The sequence below is a fragment of the Ovis aries genome, chromosome 6 (assembly GCF_016772045.2).
Source record: "Ovis aries strain OAR_USU_Benz2616 breed Rambouillet chromosome 6, ARS-UI_Ramb_v3.0, whole genome shotgun sequence".
NCBI classification, from domain to species: Eukaryota; Metazoa; Chordata; class Mammalia; order Artiodactyla; family Bovidae; genus Ovis; species Ovis aries.
Genome location: NC_056059.1, coordinates 103,316,501 through 103,335,587, shown reverse-complemented (window position 1 = coordinate 103,335,587; position 19,087 = coordinate 103,316,501). Strand labels below are relative to the sequence as shown.

The window sequence follows — 19,087 nt, the reverse complement described above, 5'->3', positions numbered from 1 at the left end:
AATACATGCCATCACTGGGTAGATCTGGGAAGACATGCTCTCCATCCCAGTAAAACCCAAGGCTGAGACAGAGAGGAGTGCTAGGGGCCCCCATCTGGGAAGGGAGGCAGCCTGTGGTCCAGGAGCTTGCAAGTGGGGCTCAGCGAGGCCACAGAGCATCTGAGCCTGCAGCCTTTGCTCGGGGCCTCTGTCTCCCATCAGTTGGAAGGACAGGCTAGTGGCAAGCAGTGAAAGCCTTGTGGCCAGAAGGTGCCGCATCTCAGCCCTGTGGGATCTCGGGCACCCCACCCTGCAGGGCGCCCAGGGCATGATGGTAAGTCCCCACCGGGTCTCTTCTCCCAGCTGCCCCTTCATCCCGCTGACAATCTCCCCTCTTGAAAGAGGGGCGCACCCCTGCCTGTGACCTCACAGGCATAAAGGGACAGAAGGGGACTGAACCCAGGTCTTCCAGACAGCCCACAGGAGGGCTGTTCCCATGACTTGGAGGTCTTGGAGCAGCCTCCTGAGCCCAGTGTTGCTGCCCCACGGCTGCTGCCATAAGACCTTGGCTGCGTGTCTAGACCTCAGTTGTTCTTTCTGTAAGATGGGTGCTCAGTGAATCCCCTCAGGGGTGGCCATGAGGGTGGGGGCTGACGTGCTTCAGGGAGAGGGCTGGGAACAGGGTCTGGCCCAAGGCAAGAGCTCACGAGCAGTAGCCGTTCTCATCCAGGACATGCGTGAAGATTTCCTGCTGCGCCAACAGGGACCTGGATCCTCTCCTCACGAACTGCATCTCCTGCAAACCCAGAGGGAACAGTGAGGGCTCAGGAGCAACAGGGCTGCTGGGCTCCCCTCCCCAGAACCCGCCTGAGTCTCATGGCTGCTTGTGCCCCGCTCCCCTCTCAGTGGCTCATGGCCAAGGTCTCCCTCCGCTACCTCCTCCTCAAGATTCCTCCTGACCTCCCAAAGCCATGGGGGGTGGAGGAATTTGCCCTTCAGAAGGCCCCTGCCTGCATGTTCATCCCACCCCTCCTCAGGGCAAGAGCTGCTACCAGGGCCTTCCAGCCATGTTCTAACTCTACTTGAATGCCCCCAGACATGGGGAGCTCATCACCTCTCACTAATGGTACAGTCCATTTTGAAGTTCTGATAGAAAGTGCTCAGGGCTACAAAGCAAAAACATCATCCTGCTCCTAGGAGCTCTAGCTCTGGCTACAGTGTTCCTGACTCCTCTGTGATGTGGTCTCTGCACATGAATCTGGGAAGCACACCCAGCACATAGACTTCCCTGCAGGAGAATCGAGCTGCCATAGGAAATGCGTGCAGGTCTCAGTGTGGTGCCTAGTAAGCTTAAAAAGCTTACTTCTCTTGCCCACAGAGAGCCCAAAATCTTTCTTATAAATCCTGCTAGCCATGTTACCACTGTTCTCCAGAACTTTATTATCAGAGTCATCCTGCACAGAATCCTTACATTGGTGGCTTTATGTCAGTTCGCTTCAGTGGCTCAGTCATGTCCGATTCTTTGCGACCCCATGAATTGCAGCATGCCAGGCCTCCCTGTCCATCACCAATTCCCGGAGTTCACTCAGACTCACGTCCATCGAGTCAGTGATGCCATCCAGCCATCTCATCCTCTGTCGGCCCCTTCTTCTCCTGGCCCCAATCCCTCCCAGCATCAGAGTCTTTTCCAATGAGTCGACTCTTCACATGAGATGGCCAAAGTACTGGAGTTTCAGCTTTAGCATCATTCCTTCCAAAGAAATCCCAGGGCTTTGTTATCAGAGTTACCCTGCACAGAATCCTTACATTCATGGCTTTATTTACCCATCTGTAAAAGTGGATAATTTTAGTACTATCTGTTATGGGTTGAATGGCTTCCCCCAGAAAATATATGCTGAATTCTTAACATCATTAGCTCACGAGGCCTTATTTGGAAATAAAGCCTTTACAGAAATGATTGAAGAAAAAGGAGATCTTGAGGGTGGGTCCTGATCCCAATATGACTAGGGTCCTTAAAAAGGGGCAGTTTGATCCAGACACGCCCAGAGGGAGATGACATGAAGACACAGGGGGAAGTCAGCTGTCTTCAGGCCAAGGATGCCTGAGGCCACCAGAAGCAGAGAGAGGCCTGAAACGGACCCACCTGAACACTCTCGGAAGGTACGTGGCCATGTCCAGGGTTAGCATCAGCCTTCTGACCTCCAGGCCTGTTAACACATTTCTGTTGCTGGGAGTTCCCAGTTTCTGATACTTTCTTCAGACAGCCCCAGGAAATAGACTACATCATAGGCTGCTGTGAGGATTAAAGGAAACCCAGAGGCTGGTGGCTCCCACCAGGCCTGGCACTTCGTAGATGGCAAAGGCAGTGTCTGTGTGGTTGTTGAGTGTTACATTCACTCATGCTCGCTGCCCACCCATCACATGAGTTATTATGTCCCAGGTACCCTGAAACCCCCACCTCCTCCTCTCTGCATCTAGCACGGTTTACTGAGTGCAGGTCTGTGCCAGTCCCTTTAGAGACTCAAAGAAGAAGGCAGTGCCAGCCCAGCTGAAGGGGGAAGGGGACTCAGAGCCACAGGCGTCTGAGCTGGGCCTGCAGCTCAGCCAGGAGCTAGACCTGCGGGGGGAGAGAACCACTCATGCCGGAGGGCACAGCAGGGCAAAGATGGGGCTGGGACATCCTGGGGCCTGTGTAGCTGCCAGTATCCCAAATGCTTGGGAGAATAGCAGGGGCTCTGAGATGCAGGAAGGAATAGAGGGGGAGAAGCAGAGGCGGGTTGGCAGCAGTGGATGCAGCTCACTGCTCACCTGGTCCTTCTGCATGGCCTCTTTCAGGTCATAGTTGATCCGGAAGATGATGTGGCCACTGAAGCCTGCCAGGGCAAACAGGGTGGGGGTCGTGGCAGAGGCGCCAAGTGAGTCCACCTGCCAGGAGAACTGTGGCCGGATCCCAAACGTTTCGTAGAGAAACTCACATCCTTCTGCAAAGAGATCAGCCTCCTCAGTGACTGAAGGGTGGCCCCTCAGCCCCTAACTCCCTTAAGGCCCCCTGCCCTTCTCTGGGACTGGAGTGCCATCTACCAGGCCAAACAGGGTCTTGCTACTGTAGACACTAATACAGAGGGCTCCATCTCAGAATCATCTAAATATTCTTGTCTTTATTGATAATTTACAAGCCGCCACAATGACCTGAGGTCAGGGTGACTGAAGAAAGTTCCAGATTTGATAAACAATTGACTTAAACGCCCTAAGGGCTCCATCAAATATAGTCTTCTGAACACCAAGAGAGCTGGAGGCTAATGTCTGCATTTTAAGATGAGAGAACTCAAATCACTGGTGTTAAGTCAAACTGCCCTTCATTGATGAGTTGCCAGGAGTCACCAGGAGGAAGGTGATTGCTGGGAGGCTAGACTGGACCAGAGGAAGATTTAGGGTCTGGGTACACAAAAGAGGTGATGAGGGTCAGCCAGGCTGTTGGACTTGGGGTGGGGCTCTGAGCCCTCAGGGACCGCTGGGAGCAGCAGAGGGGGAGCAGGAAATAGAGGAGACCAAGGAGATGCTGGAGAGAAAGGGGAAGGCCTGGAGGGTCCAGGTTGAGGGAGGGTGGATCAATATCACCACACTGGGGGGCAGTAAACTGTGGAGGGCACACCCTCTTCCCAGAGGGGCAGCCTCAGGAGGGCAGGCTTGATGACTGCTGACTCCGTGGCCCAGAATTCATCACTCACAGGATTCTCTCTTTGCTCACTGGACACCAGCTCAGTCCCAAGGGGTGACCTTTCACTGGTCTAATCAGTCACGGCAAGATCATTCTGCTCGGCCGGATATTGTTTTCCCAGCCTGTTAGAAGCTGGAGCTGGGCTTGTACTATGGTAATAGTTTCAAAGATACGTGGGTTAAGCCTGTTTGGGTTTCAGAGTAAGGTTTCTCACTTTTTCTTAAAAATGAGAGCTAGGAAGATAACACCCCTTGCATATCTTTCCTTCCTTGAATGTCGATGTATGGTGACAAGATGACTGGAGCTGTGGCAGCCATTCTGTGATCGAGGGATGTGAGAATATTAGAAACCTTAATGGGCGGCAGAATCAGACCCTAAGTCATCCCTCTTCTTTGTAAGTAAATAGTAGATATCCTAACGATTCAAGTCACTGTTATTCAGTCTCTCTGGACTCAAGGAGAAAGAATTCCTGAGACCTAAATGAACAGGTGATTAACGAATAAAATAGCTAATTGCCCCCCATGACACATTAGTCCCCTTCCTTTTAGTAACAAAACCACAGAGTCCCTCTTAGGACAGGATAATAGACTTGGCTGGAGACTGTGTTTCCAAGCCTCATGTAGAAAATAGACCATGTGACTAAGTGATAGCCAATGGGACATGGATGTATATAAATAACGCATTCCCCAGCCTCCCATGGAAGATAGACCATGTGACTAGGCTCTGAACAATGGATATGAGCAGAAATGATGAAAGTTCTGGGTCACCTGGACAAAGATGCACCTGCCCTCTCCCCACCATTTTCTTTCCCTCTTCCCTGCTGAGATGGCATTTCAGCGGGGTGAGCCACCTGCAGCCATATAAGGAAGGCAGAGACACCCTGGGGATGCAGAGCAAGAGAGACAGCAGTTTATGCCTGGATTACTCTGTGACGCTGTGCTGCGTGCTGTGCTTAGCCGCTCAGTCGTGTCCGACTCTTTGTGACCGCATGGACTGTATCCCACCAGGCTCCTCTGTCCATGGGGATTCTCCAGACGAGAATACTGGAGAGGGTTGCCACACCCTCCGCCAGGGGATCTTCCTGACCCAGGAATCAAACCAGGGTCTCCTGCTTTGCAGGAGAATTCTTTACCAGCTGAGCCGCCAGGGAAGCCTGTGACACAGCACCCCACCAGTGGCCCAGAACAGCCTGCCATTGTAGACTTCTCCCCACCAGAGAAGTGACCTTCGCTCTTGCTTGAACCACTGTCACTCAGTCATGTTTAAGCAGCTGCACATGCGTCCTAATGAGCACAGTGATCAGGTCAAGACCTTCCTGACCAGTGCACAGTGGGCAGATCCAGAGTGCAGGGACCAAGGTGACGGAGAGGACAAGGGGACCTAGGGATGAGACTGTTGCCCCAGCTGGAAGGTTGCTTCCTTCCTTTTCAGGAGACTGTTAAACATGCTTTAGTCCTCTGCGGAGGAGTCAGAGAGAAGGAGGGAGGTGGAACAGAGGAGGAAATCCAGGAGACAGGGGATTACTGGTATTGGGAGGGGGAGGGTGGTTGAGGGCAGGCCCAGAGCTGGGGCTGGGGAACCAGGACAGCAGGGCCCTCGCAGGACTGTCCCAGGACCGTTCCAAGAGTGTCTTTCCTTCTCCAGGACATTTCACTTCTGTTGCTGCAGCTGGAGGAGCCCCGGAACCTCTGAGGCCCGATGGGGTGAGTGGAGAGCCCTCTCTCCGCGCCGCTCTCCCAGGCCTCCGCTGAGAATTCCAGCTGGGGAGCTGTCACCTCCAGGAGGGGACGAGCTTGTATCCCCAGGGGCTGCTGTCCACACTCAGCTTTTCCTGTTCACTGAGTTGCTGGGAAAAAACATGTTCCAGGGCTTCCCTCGTGGCTCAGTAGTAACGAATCTGCCTACCGATGCAGAAGACGTGGGTTTGATCCCTGATCTTGGAATATTCCATGTGCCAATGAGCTACTAAGCTTGTACACCACAACAATTGAGCCCGTGCTTTAGCGTCCAGGAGACATGACTACTGTGACCACGTCCTGTGACTACCGAAGTTTGCATGTGCTAAAGCCCGTGCTCCACAAGAGAGACCACAGCAACGAGAAGCTCTCGCACCATAACTAGAGGGCAGGCCCCACTTGCCGCAACTAGAGAAAAGCCAGCGTAGCAGCAGAGACCAAGCACAGCCAGAAATTAATTCGTTAATTCAAAAAAGAAAGACCATGTTCCCCCATAGAAGTGTCTTGTCTACTACTGAGGTGGGTGGGTGCTGGCCTGATGCAAAGAGAAGGACATGGAGGATGGAGAGGTGAGAAAGCAAGCTCCCTGGCAGGCAGCCAGAGTGGTCTTGGTTAACGAGACACCTCAGAAGACCAGCTACAGCAGCAGAAGGTCAGAGGCCTTGACATGCTTGGCCTGTAAGAACTCATCCATCCTGAGGTCTACCTGGGAAAACATTTTGACCTGAGTCCTGAGCCCACAGGGACCTTCCAGCGTCTTCCTTCCTATCCAGGGCCTGACTCTCAGCCGGGGTCTACAAAGGTGAGAAGGAGGACGGGGATCCGGGAGCAAGGAGGGTTGGTCCAGCATGTCCCACCTGACACATCTGAGGAACACCACCATAGTGGGCACAACCTACAGTCCCCGGAACTTCAGGGATGAGTGGTCTGAAAAGGGGCCCCTGAGAGTCTGATGCACACCCGCCCTCCCCTTGCACACCCTCCTGCACCTGGGCTGCAAGTTAGAGGCTGAGCAGGGCCAAGATGGACCTGGCTGGAGTCCAACTTGCCTACTAGGTGCAGGCAAACCCTTGAGCTCTCTGTGCCTCAGTTTCCTTATCTGGAAAATGGGGCTGTGAACAATATCACCTGCCACCAGGCTGTCCTGAGGCTACCAGGAGAGGATAGATGGGAAAGTACTTGGTTCAGGCACTAGGGAGAGGGGCTGAGCTAACAAGCCCCTCACTGACTGGGCTGGGCTCGGGTCAGATCTGTGACCCTTACCTGCTGGCAATGTGACTTGGGTAAGTTTCAGCAGCATTTGAGTCTCAAATTCAAGCTCTGTGAGTGATATTTTGTAAGACTCCCCATCTCCTGGACTGTCCCCAGATCTGAAGGAAATAAGTGTACGTCTTGTTCTTAGAACTGGGAGGTTATTTTGAGAGGAAATCAGTGTCCTTACTCTGCGGGTCCTGGGAGATTGGCTGGCCTTACAGATGGAGCCTCACAGAGTCCCCTGTGGAGGAACCACACTGTAGGCTTCCACAGCCCTTCCTGGTACAGCTATGAGAAGCCAAATTGGCCAAGATTCTGGGTGCTGTGCTCTAGCGCAGCCCTGCAGGGTCAGCTCTGGGGCATTCAGTGTGGTGGGCATGGTGAGACCAGAAGTGAGAGGTGTCCCTGTGTGGTTACCCACAAGGAGGGTGAACCAGCACCCACCACCTCCCTCTGCGCCCACCAGGGCTTGTCAGACCAGACCCTGGGCTGAGCCCTGGGGACCCAGAGGAGAATCAGATTATCAAGTGAGTGTGTAATTTCCTCGGTTCTGTCTTGTCGCAACAAAAATTTGAAGTGATGGACCGGTCAGCGTTACAGCTCTTGGATGGGCCAGTATTGCAGCGCTATGCTACAGCTCAGTTTTATTTAGAAAGTAAAGGAAAATACATTCTCGAGGCATGAGGGAATGACCACCCAAAAGATACGAAAAGAAGAGAGGCCCCCCAGCCCAATTTTGGCTCCTCTTTTTCTATGTTTTTTCTCCTCACCCTGGGCCTGCCCTATGTAAATCAGGCTAGCCAGGAGAGCTGTTTGTTTTACCTGAGGTTCTCACTCACTCGGACCTTCCTCTGTTCTATTTTCATGGGATTTTCCCTTCCTTATCTTTTAGCCACCACCATTCTGGACTCCTTTTCCTATTCTAACTACCTAACAAGATGGCAGTCCCTGCCAGAAGCCACTTGTAGTCTCAGGGTGAAGAGGGGAGGTGATAAGGTGCTGTGGCCCCAGTGGAGACTCCTGGACCATGAGACCCTTCAGCTGAGTCTGAGATGAGCTATTGCAATGGAAACAATAGGAAACCTTGTGACTGAAGGCACGGGAGGCCCTATGGTGGGAACAGGTCAAGTTCAGTTCAGTTCAGTTCAGTCTCTCAACTGTGTCCGACTCTTTACGACCCCATGAATCGCAGCACGCCAGGCCTCCCTGTCCATCACCATCTCCCGGAGTTCACTCAGACTCATGTCTATCGAGTCGGTGATGCCATCCAGCCATCTCATCCTCTGTCGTCCCCTTCTCCTCCTGCCCCCAATCTCTCCCAGCATCAGAGTCTTTTCCAAGGAGTCAACTCTTTGCATGAGGTGGCCAAAGTACTGGAGTTTCAGCTTTAGCATCATTCCTTCCAAAGAAATCCCAGGGCTGATCTCCTTCAGAATGGACTGGTTGGATCTCCTTGCAGTCCAAGGGACTCTCAAGAGTCTTCTCCAACACCACAGTTCAAAAGCATCAATTCTTTGGCACTCAGGCTTCTTCACAGTCCAACTCTCACATCCATACATGACCACAGGAAAAACCATAGCCTGGACTAGACGGACCTTAGTCAGCAAAGTAATGTCTCTGCTTTTGAATATGCTATCTAGGTTGGTCATAACTTTCCTTCCAAGGAGTAAGTGTCTTTTAATTTCATGGCTGCAGTCACCATCTACAGTGATTTTGGAGTCCCCAAAAATAAAGTCTGACACTGTTTCCACTGTTTCCCATCTATTTCCCATGAACTGATGGGACCAGATGCCATGATCTTCGTTTTCTGAATGTTGAGCTTTAAGCCAACTTTTTTGCTCTCCTCTTTCACTTTCATCAAGAGGCTTTTTAGCTCCTCTTCACTTTCTGCCATAAGGGTGGTGTCATCTGCATATCTGAGGTTATTGATATTTCTCCCAGCAATCTTGATTCCAGCTTGTGCTTCTTCCAGTCCAGCGTTTTTCATGATGTACTCTGCATATAAGTTAAATAAGCAGCGTGACAATATACAGCCTTGATGTACTCCTTTTCCTATTTGGAACCAGTCTGTTGTTCCATGTCCAGTTCTAACTGTTGCTTCCTGACCTGCATACAGATTTCTCAAGAGGCAGGTCAGGTGGTCTGGTATTCCCATCTCTTTCAGAATTTTCACAGTTGATTGTGATCCACACAGTCAAAGGCTTTGGCATAGTCAATAAAGCAGAAAGAGATGTTTTTCTGGAACTCTCTTGCTCTTTCCATGATCCAGCAGATGTTGGCAATTTGATCTCTGGTTCCTCTGCCTTTTCTAAAACCAGCTTGAACATCAGGGAGTTCACGGTTCACGTATTGCTGAAGCCTGGCTTGGAGAATTTTGAGCATTGCTTTACTAGCATGTGAGATGAGTGCAATTGTGTGGTAGTTTGAGCATTCTTTGGCATTGCCTTTCTTTGGAATTGGAGTGAAAACTGACCTTTTCCAGTCCTGTGGCCACTGCTGAGTTTTCCAAATTGGCTGGCATATTGAGTGCAGCACTTTCACAGCATCATCTTTCAGGATTTGAAATAGCTCAACTGGAATTCCATCACCTCCACTAGCTTTGTTTGTAGTGATGCTTTCCAAGGCCCATTTGACTTCACATTCCAAGATGTCTGGCTCTAGATTAGTGATCACATCATCATGATTATCTGGGTCATGAAGATCTTTTTCGTACAGTTCTTCCGTGTATTCTTGCCACCTCTTCTTAATATCTTCTGCTGCTGTTAGGTCCATACCATTTCTGTCCTTTCTCGAGCCCATCTTTGCATGAAATGTTCCCTTGGTATCTCTAATTTTCTTGAAGAGATCTCTAGTCTTTCCCATTCTGTTGTTTTCCTCTATTTCTTTGCATTGATCTCTGAAGAAGGATTTCTTATCTCTTCTTGCTATTCTTTGGAACTCTGCATTCAGATGCTTATATCTTTCCTTTTCTCCTTTGCTTTTCGCCTCTCTTCTTTTCACAGCTATTTGTAAGGCCTCCCCAGACAGCCATTTTGCTTTTTTGCATTTCTTTTCCATGGGGATGGTCTTGATCCCTGTCTCCTGTACAATGTCACGAACCTCATTCCATAGTTCATGAGGCACTCTATCTATCAGATCTAGACCCTTAAATCTATTTCTCACTTCCACTGTATAATCATAAGGGATTTGATTTAGGTCATATCTGAATGGTCTAGCAGTTTTCCCTACTTTCTTCAATTTAAGTCTGAATTTGGCAATAAGGAGTTCATGATCTGAGCCACAGTCAGCTCCTGGTCTTGTTTTTGTTGACTGTATAGAGCTTCTCCATCTTCGGCTGCAAAGAATATAATGAACAGTTTATATTTCCTGAACAGTAGGAAAAGGCAAAATGATAGGATACCAAAAGAGGAACTCCCCAGGTCATTAGGTGCCCAATATGCTACCGGAGATCAGTGGAGAAATAACTCCAGAAAGAATGAAGGGATGGAGCCAAAGCAAAAACAATACCCAGTTGTGCATGTGACTGGTGATAGAAGCAAGATCCGATGCTGTAAAGAGCCAGATTGCATAGGAACCTGGAATGTCAGGTCCATGAATCAAGGCAAATTGGAAGTGGTCAAACAAGAGATGGCAAGGGTGAACGTCGACATTCTAGGAATCAACGAACTAAAATGGACTGGAATGGGTGAATTTAACTCAGATGACCATTATATATACTACTGCGGGCAGGAATCCCTCAGAAGAAATGGAGTAGCCACCATGGTCAACAAAAGAGTCCGAAATGCAGTACTTGGATGCAATCTCAAAATGACAGAATGATCTCTGTTCGTCTCCAAGGCAAACCATTCAATATTCACAGTTATCCAAGTCTATGACCCAACCAGTAATGCTGAAGAAACTGAAGTTGAATGGTTTTATGAAGACCTACAAGATCTTTTAGAACTAACACCCCAAAAAGATGTCCTTTCCATTATAGGGGACTGGAATGCAAAAGTAGGAAGTCAAGAAACACCTGGAGTAACAGGAAAATTTGGCCTTGGAATGCAGAATGAAGCAGGGCAAAGGCTAATAGAGTTTTGCCAAGAAAATGCACTGGTCATAGCAAGCACCCTCTTCCAACAACACAAGAGAAGACTCTACACATGGACATCACCAGATGGTCAACACCAAAATCAGATTGATTATATTCTTTGCAGCCAAAGATGGAGAAGCTCTATATGGGAACAGGTCAAGGATGGCAGGAAGTAGAGAGAAGAGGATGAGGCCAGGAGGTGAGGCCTGAGGCTGCAATAAGGAGACTCAGAAGTTTGTATGAAGGTGGCCTACAAGATGGCCACCACATTCCCATGTTCTTGCTATGGCTTCAAACTGAAAGACCTCGCTCAGATTTTAACAGGAGAAATGAAAAAGTTTCAGATTTTTGGAGTCAGGGAACCAGGTTCAATAATGGCCCTGCAGACCTGCATGGCGGGAGAGGCTCACTCTCTCAGCTTCAGCACCTTCACAGGCATAGTGGGTGACAGCCCTCCTCCTAGATGTGAGCAAGCATGAGGGTACAGGAGCATCTCCTGGCATGCAGGAGGACTCTGTGGCAGGCATCGTGATCAAACATTAAGAGAGTAGCATGCAAATATACACTGCTGCTGCTAAGTTGCTTCAGTCGTGTCCGACTCTGTGCGACCCCACAGACGGCAGCCCACCAGGCTCCCCCATCCCTGGGATTCTCCAGGCAAGAACACTGGAGTGGGTTGCCATTTCCTTCTCCAATGCATGAAAGTGAAAGTGAAAGTGAAGTCGCTCAGTCGTGCCTGACTCTTAGAGACCCCATGGACTGCAACCTACCAGGCTTCTCCGTCCATGGGATTTTCCAGGCAAGAGTATTGGAGTGGGTTGCCATTGCCTTTTCCAAAATATACACTATCATATGTAAAATAGGTAGCTAGTGGGAATTTACTATAAGAAAAGGAGGTTCAAGAGGGAGCGGACGTATGTAAGCCTAGGGCTGATTCATGTTGATGTATGGCAGAAACCAACACCATATTGTAAAGCAATTATCCTTCAATTAGATATAAATAAATTTTTTAAAAAAGAAAGAGATGTGAGGGTCTAATAAAAAAGCGTTCTGTCAGCAGCACCACCTTCTGAATGGAAGTGGCAAATCTCAGAACTGAATCAGGTCTAGAAATCAGGACAGTAGTAACAGGAAATTAAATCAGGACAGTAGAAACTCAGATGAGGGAGGGGAGCCAGGAAGGCCTCCTGGGTCCTCCAGGAGCCCCCGAACCACCACAGTAGCTTCTCATGTGGGCAGAGTCCACCATGGCCAAGGGCTTTCTCCCCAGCAAGGGCATCCTGAAAGCAGCACATTTCCTGTTGCCTCACCTCCCAGCACAGAGCCTGAGATAGAGTGGGGTGGAGGGGTTGTGTATTGATGAAAACGTGAGAAGAGGACCCAGGCAGCCTTGCAGCCTGCAGTGGGGCAGGCCTGCTGTGTATAAGCAGTTGTTCTCTGTGGCCAGGCGTTGGGTGATCACTTTACATCCCCAACAGCTTAACATCGAAATCACCCTAAGGGCAGACCTACATATCCCCATTGCACAGGTCAGAAGCCTGAGGCTCTGAGTTAGGCTGCAGGAGTTGTATGTCACCCTGCTCCAGACTTAAGCAATTTGCCCATGAATCAGGATGAAGTGGAATTGTAGTGAGTGGCTGAGGTGAGCTTTATACACTGCACCCTGGGAATCACCCATGTCGACCAGGGTAGAAGCGAACAGGATTGTTCATAACGATTACATCCATGTGTCCACACAAGAGATAAAGAGCTCCTGCTTTGTCCCAGGTGCTGATACAGTAGAGAACAGAATGAAGCCTGTCTAGTGAGTGAGGAGGGTGTTACCGAAACACACAGATTAATGTAGAGTTATATTTATCAGTAAATGCTATGGAGGAGTGGGTGGGAGGTCCATGGAAGATCTCTCGTAGAGGGACAAGACATACAGGAGAACTAACAACCTGCCCATCAGAAAGTGGAGGAAGATGCTTCCCAGTGGAGGCAACAGCACCTGCAAAGAGCCTGAGGTCGCAAAGGGCTCGACCTTGTAGGGAGGATTTGGTCATGCTGAGGTGGTGCTGGAAGTGTGAATCCTTGCAGGTGGAGGGGACACAAGAGGACAGGAAAGAGCAGAGGAAAGGGGTTGTGGGGATGGTGGGCAGTGGGCCTTCCAGCAGCTTCTGGAATGGAGCAGAAGAGGGTGTGGGAGGTGAGGCCAGAGGGGCAGGTGGGACAAGCCCTAAGGGTTTGAGATGCAAGCTGAGAGCCAACCGCTTGGAGGGCAGACACTGGGAGCGATGGAGGGTTGGAAGCAAGAGGATGCTGGGTCCAAGCTGCTGTGGGTACACGTGCAGCCCCAGGCAATCTGCCCATCAAGGCAAGCCTGAGCCCAGAGGCCAGTCCACTCGCCCTTGAGGACAGAGAGCACTGATTTGTTCTTACAAAGAACAAATGGAAATGGTGCCAACATGTCCATCCTACAAGCTCCTACGCACCATAACGTAGGGTTGGGCTGTCCTTTCGCTAGATCACCCAGAACAAGTCACGCTTCACACTCTCATGTGCAGCTATGACCTGGATCAAGAAGAGGTCACAGGCCACACGCCCACATGTGACGATGGGAACAAGTTGGCATTTCTGCGGGGAAAGCTGGCAGCACCCTGCGTTCTCCTCATGGTGCCTGGATCCAATGTGGTGCATCTCATGGGAGCAGCCAAAACATGTGGCACTAGCCCTTTTGCTTGACAACAGTTTGCTGTTGGTCACAGAACCCAAGACCTCAAATAGCCCCTTCAGGCTGGACATGCAGAACCTGTCCTAGAAAAGCTGCTCCTGTGCCGTAGCCTGTCCCTGTAGGGACGTGCCAACCCCCGAGGGAAGGACAGTGAGCCCTTGAGGCTGTCACAGAAACGTCACCCGCCGCCACCCTGCCGGGGGTCTTGCAGCCTCGAGAACTGTGAGAAAATACATGCCTGCTGTTTAAGCCCCTCTGTTTCCTGTTGTGACAGCCGAAGTAGAATAAATACCAGCCAGAGAGGACTTAGCAGCAGGAGGCAGGCTGACAGGCCGCAGAGACGCTCTGAAGCTGGTCAGTGTTGGTCCACATGCGTGAAGAAGAGATGCCAGCTCTACATGGCGGACGGAGGGGGAAGGGATTAAAGATGCAGAGATGTAGGAAGGGGCTTCAGTGAAGGTGGTAGGTGGGCTCCGTGTTTCTCCAGGAGGCCCAGAGGATACTCGGTTTACAAAGCACAGGCATCACCAAGCTCAGAGTTGGGGCTGCCCCTGTAGGCTGGGGAGGATGAGAGCTCTGCCATTATAGAAGGGGTTCCCTGGTGGCACTGGAAGTAATATGAGGAGGAAAGGAGAGGCCAGGTACCTGCATGTGGCAGGCAAGTTAATGCCGGCTGTGGGGAGGATGCCATCATTTCCAGCCCAGGTGCTCGCTGGAAGTGAGAGGCATGGAGGGGTGGTAGGTGGGGGTATGAGTATCAGATCCAACCTTGAGAGAGCTGCAGCAAGAACAGCTAATGCACAGGCCTGGAGGAAAGGACAAGAACGGACACATGTGTGACACGTGTGGTCACGTGGGGCTGGAGCAGCGGGGCTGGCCTGCCTTTCCCTCTTGAAGGGCTCTCAGGGCTTCGCCATGTCTCCTTCCCACGTGGCCTGGTTTGGGCTTCCTCACAGCATGGCGGCCCCACCTCCACACATGAGTGCCCCGGGGACCAAGGCAAAGTCTGCCTTGCCATTTCTGACAGCCTCCAAGTCACACAGGGCACCTTATCCACATTCTGTTGGTTACTAGTGAGTCACGTGCCCGCCAGCAACAAAGGGAGAAGAAACTAGACCCTGTTCTCAACAGGAGGAAAGCCAAGGTCAAATCATGTCAGATGTGGGCCAAGGAAGGGAGATGGGACAGAGAGGATGAAGACTTGCTTGGAGACCATATTCTCCAGTTGTATTTGATGAATGGGTGGGCAAGTTGGCCAGAAGGGAGAATGAGTCTCAGCTCTGGTCATGATAGAAAATGCCAAGAAGGCATTTGGATCTCAGGCAGAAGAGCCCACCCCATGGATCTCCTGCTCCTCGGTCAAGGGGCACAGAGACAATGTCAGGCAGCACTCAGCTGCACCACGTGACCAGCCTTCCCCCAGCAAGGAGACCCTGAGGTTGTTATCGCTTGTGCATTTTGTCCCTGATCCCCGGCTCCTCTATGGCCATCCCATGTTACAGATGGGAGGCTGAGGCCCAGAGAGATTAGGCATCTCGTCAAGGTCACTATCGATTACCCAGATCCTATTTAGAAAGTTTCAGGTAGTCTTGCTCCTCTACTAGCTATGTGATCTCGGGCAAGTCAGGTACTATTTGTGAAAGCCTGTTTTCCTCCTTAAAATGGAGATTACACTCCTTACGGAGAAGGGAATGGCAACCCACTCCAGTATTCTTGCCCAGAGAATCCCATGGACAGAGGAGCCTGGCGGGCTACAGTCCACAGGGTCGCAAAGAGTCGGACATGACTGAGTGACTAACACTATACCATACAGGTGGAGATAAACTGCAATCCTTATTGCAAGGCCCCGATTGGGGGTTCCATGTGACAGAGAGTTTATCAAGGCAGGCTTCCAGGTGGTGGCACTCCCCGGATGGAGTGTTGAGTTTTTAGGGCAGCTTCTGAGTCAATCGGCCAGTCAGAGGGCTGCAAGTAGAGATGGGCAGGGAAGCCCAGCAGGAAAAGCTTGGAGAGGCACAAAGGAGGGGCACAGGCATTGGAGTGAGGAGTAGCATTCCTGGCAGGAGTGAAGTCTGGCAGGCTTCCCTGGGGAGGTGGCATTCAGTATTTGGCCTGAAAGTGAACAGAGTTTGCCAGGAAACTGCAGATGGGCGTGGACGTCAGAAGGGCAGTGAGCGAGTGTCTCCAGCCTGCACTGCTCAGGTGACGGCATCTATGTGGACGTCTCTCCTCTTTTTCTTCCTCCGTCCTCCCCTGAGGGGTGGTAGCCCAATCAGCTCCAAGGAAGCCGGGCCCTGTAAGCAGAGTAAAGTCCTCCACTCCTGCCTGCAGGCCAGTGGGATGGAGTCACCCAGCTGGCTGCCTGTGTTCATGCAACAGGTGCTGCTGAGGCCCCAGGAGGCCCTGGTCCCATCACAAATCAGGGTCTTCGTGGTGCCCCACCACCACGTGGACATAGGCTGGCTCCGCACCTCCAGGTGGGTGTCCTCAGTGATCCCTGCTCATCTCTTGGAGCTGCAGTTCCTTTTTTTCCCCCATTGGAATCCAGTGTGGGTTTGTGCCCTGGGTCTGCACCACTGGGAGAGTCAGCCTGGGCTCTGGTTCTGCCTCGGTTATGGACATTCTGTGAGGCAGAGCTTGGGCCGGTCACTTCCTATCTCTGTGGTTTAGTTTCCCGGCCTGTACTGGGGAAAATTACAGGCAGCAGAGATCAGATGAAGTGTGCACGGGCCTGAGGAAGGGCATGGTCACAGGCCCGGTCTGGGGACCCGCTCTGCATCCTGAGGTTCACTTCTGTAGGGAACAGGGGCCTCAGGGCCTTTGCACTACCTGTTTCCTCTGCCCCGAAGTCTTTCATCCAGATGCCTGAGGGATTCAGTCCTCTCTCTCCTGGTTGTTCCTGAAAAGGGTTTTCACAGTGAGGCCTTCCTGGCACCCCTGCCCACTCTCCTGTATGTGCTGTGCTCAGTCACTTCAGTCGGGTCTGACCCTTTGTGATCCTGGGTCTGACTCTTTGTGATCCTGTGGACTGTAGCCTGCTGGGCTCCTCTGTCCATGGGATTCTCCAGGCAAGAATACTGGGGTGAATTGCCATTTCCTTCTCCAGGGGATCTTCCCGGCCCAGGGACCCTGCATCTCCTGCATTGCAGACAGATTCTTTACTGCTGGGCCACTGGAAAGCCCTTACTCCCCTGTATATGTTCCGCCTACTCCCTTCGTTATGTTACTTACCAGCTTGTGAATCTCTGGTTTCCAAACTAGAACATCAGCTTCCTGGGTAGGGGCTTCATCCACTGTGTCTATGAACATATCCCCAACCCGCCTGATGAATGGAGTAGAGGCTCCATGAGTAGAGGGTGAATGAATGAATGATGCCAGGAAGGAGAGCGGGGAAAGACTCTGATTTCTTTAGGTTTCCGGGCAGGTGACTTTAAATTGTTAGACATGCCTCCTTGAGCTCTATTCTGGAAGAAAGAAGGAAATAAATAAACATACAAACCTGCTCTGTGATGATGGATATAATTCATTACATGAGATGTTAACAAGTGAGGAGCTCATTGTAAAGAGACAGGGGCAGCAAGAGCCTTGAGGCTGAGTGTTAAGTCTGGTCCTGGGCCCACTGGGTAGCCTCTGTGGGGGGCCACCCTCCTGGGTGTGCAGCTGCTGACCTGTCACCCCCAGTTTATAGAAGGGGAAACTGAGGCCCAGAGAAGGTTGGTGCTGCTCAAGTTCACCAGAAATAGCCGCCAGGCCTGCTGACTCCCTGCCCGGTGCTCTTTGCATTCCTTTACCAGCGTCTCCGGGCTCCGTGGTGAGCCAGGATGACCCGGATGTGAAGCAGCTGTGGCTCCATCCTGGGGGCTCCCTGCCTGGGGGGAGGCAGGTAGATCCACAGGGGGTCAGCTCCTCTTAGCTCCATCTCCCAGCACCCGCACCCCCATCATTCCAGCCCAAGGAAGCCCTTCCGAGTTCCTGGACCTCTCCCCTGGGGCCCCTGGGTTTGACTGGCGTGTCCCCCCATGGCAGCCTCGGGGCCACCCAGCATGTCCTTCTGGGAGGCTGTCCCTGACCCTGGGCCTGGCTGGTGTGTCCCTCTGGGAGGCTGCCCCTGACCCTGGGCCTGGCTGGTGTGTCCCTCTGGGAGGCTGCCCTGACCCTGGGCCTGGCCGGCGTGTCCCTCTGGGAGGCTGCCCTGACCCTGGGCCTGGCCGGCATATCCCTCTGGGAGGCTGCCCCTGACCCTGGGCCTGGCCGGCGTGTCCCTCTGGGAGGCTGCCCTGACCCTGGGCCTGGCCGGCGTGTCCCTCTGTCACATACAGTGCCACGATCTGTTTCACAGGCATCTCCCCAGGAGAGCACCTTCCTTCCCATCAAGGAGTGTCTGCCCGTGACCTTCCCCCTGTGCACCGTTTATCGTGCATCTGGCACAGAGTGGGCACAGAGTGGGCACAGAGGCTCCCTTGTTGGAACAGCAGTGAGAGCAGAGGGCAGGGTCCGGGGCAGATGGTGTGAGTGCCAGGGGCCCCCCAACACTGTGGGTCCCTGGATTTTACTCCTTGGCCTCCGCGATTCCTGATGGAGCTGGTGTGATGATGTCCCCCTTCCCCGCCCCCCGGTCTAGGAGAGCATGCAGGCTTATGTCACCAAAGTCCACACCTCGGTGGTGGAGGAGCTGACCCGTAATAAGCAGCACAGGTTCATCATCCTGGACCAGGAGTTCTTGCGGCTGTGGTGGGATGGCGTCGCATCAGCCAAGCAGAAACTCCAGGTAACGCTGCCCTCCAGGGTGGTCCTCGCCAGGGAGCTGAGAGAGGAGTGGCCTGGGGGTCCCAGTGATGACCCTTCAGGAAGCTCCTGGGGCAGTGCTATCTGTGGCCAGGGCTGTGCTGTGTAAACCAGGAGGCCCTAAACTCTCTGGGGCTGCTCTCAGAGTTTAGATGAGAGTTGTGGTCAGCCCCATGCCCAGGAGATAGGTTTGTGTTTAATCCTGCCTTTCTGGCTACTCATTGCAGCTGCGGCAACCCCACTGGCGCTCAGCTGGCGTGAATGGGGTCACCTCTGACACTGGGCACTCCAGGGGGACCCTGTGTCCACACTCTCTTCCTTCATTTACCCATCTGTGTGGCCCCCGTGGGGACGGGAGCTGGTGACCCAGCCAGGGGCGTGCCCTAGTCCCTGTGGTTTCACGGCTGGCTGCGGATTGTCTTCATTCATCATGGGGAGTGAGAGGCCCCGCTCCACGGAGGGCAGCCTGGGACCAGGGCCTGCTCCCCTCCTCCCTGGGTGATCACAGGTGGCCAGTGGCCTCTGTCAGCCGCATCTACAGTGGGAGTGACCTCCCTCCTCAGAGAGGCTGTACTTGGAGTAACCACATGATGGAAGCGCCTGGGATGCCTCTCTGGAGCTTGGCCCCTCCAGGCTTCCCTTTCCCTCAGAACAGTCCCTGGTGGTGAGACTCAGAGGCCCAGCGACCTGGTCAGGGTAGCAAAACTCAGATGGTGAAGCAGGGTGTCCACAAGTTCCCCCCAGAGGAGATGGGAACCTGCAACCTTAGAGCTTAGAGGACCAGCCTCCCGTTTGATGGGCTCTGTGGCATTCCAGGTGCTGGCCTACGA

At 52.3% G+C, this 19,087-nt stretch overlaps 1 protein-coding gene across 1 annotated transcript in view; it reads left to right on the top strand.

Moving 5' to 3' along the window:
- The first annotated feature begins 12,889 nt into the window (after positions 1-12,889).
- Positions 12,890-19,087, top strand: part of LOC101112483 (epididymis-specific alpha-mannosidase) — a 38,379-nt gene continuing 32,181 nt past the window's right edge. The window contains 4 exon segments of the mRNA XM_042251090.1: positions 12,890-12,947; positions 13,266-13,365; positions 15,731-15,953; positions 18,097-18,240. Coding sequence (XP_042107024.1) covers positions 12,890-12,947; positions 13,266-13,365; positions 15,731-15,953; positions 18,097-18,240 — 525 coding nt within the window.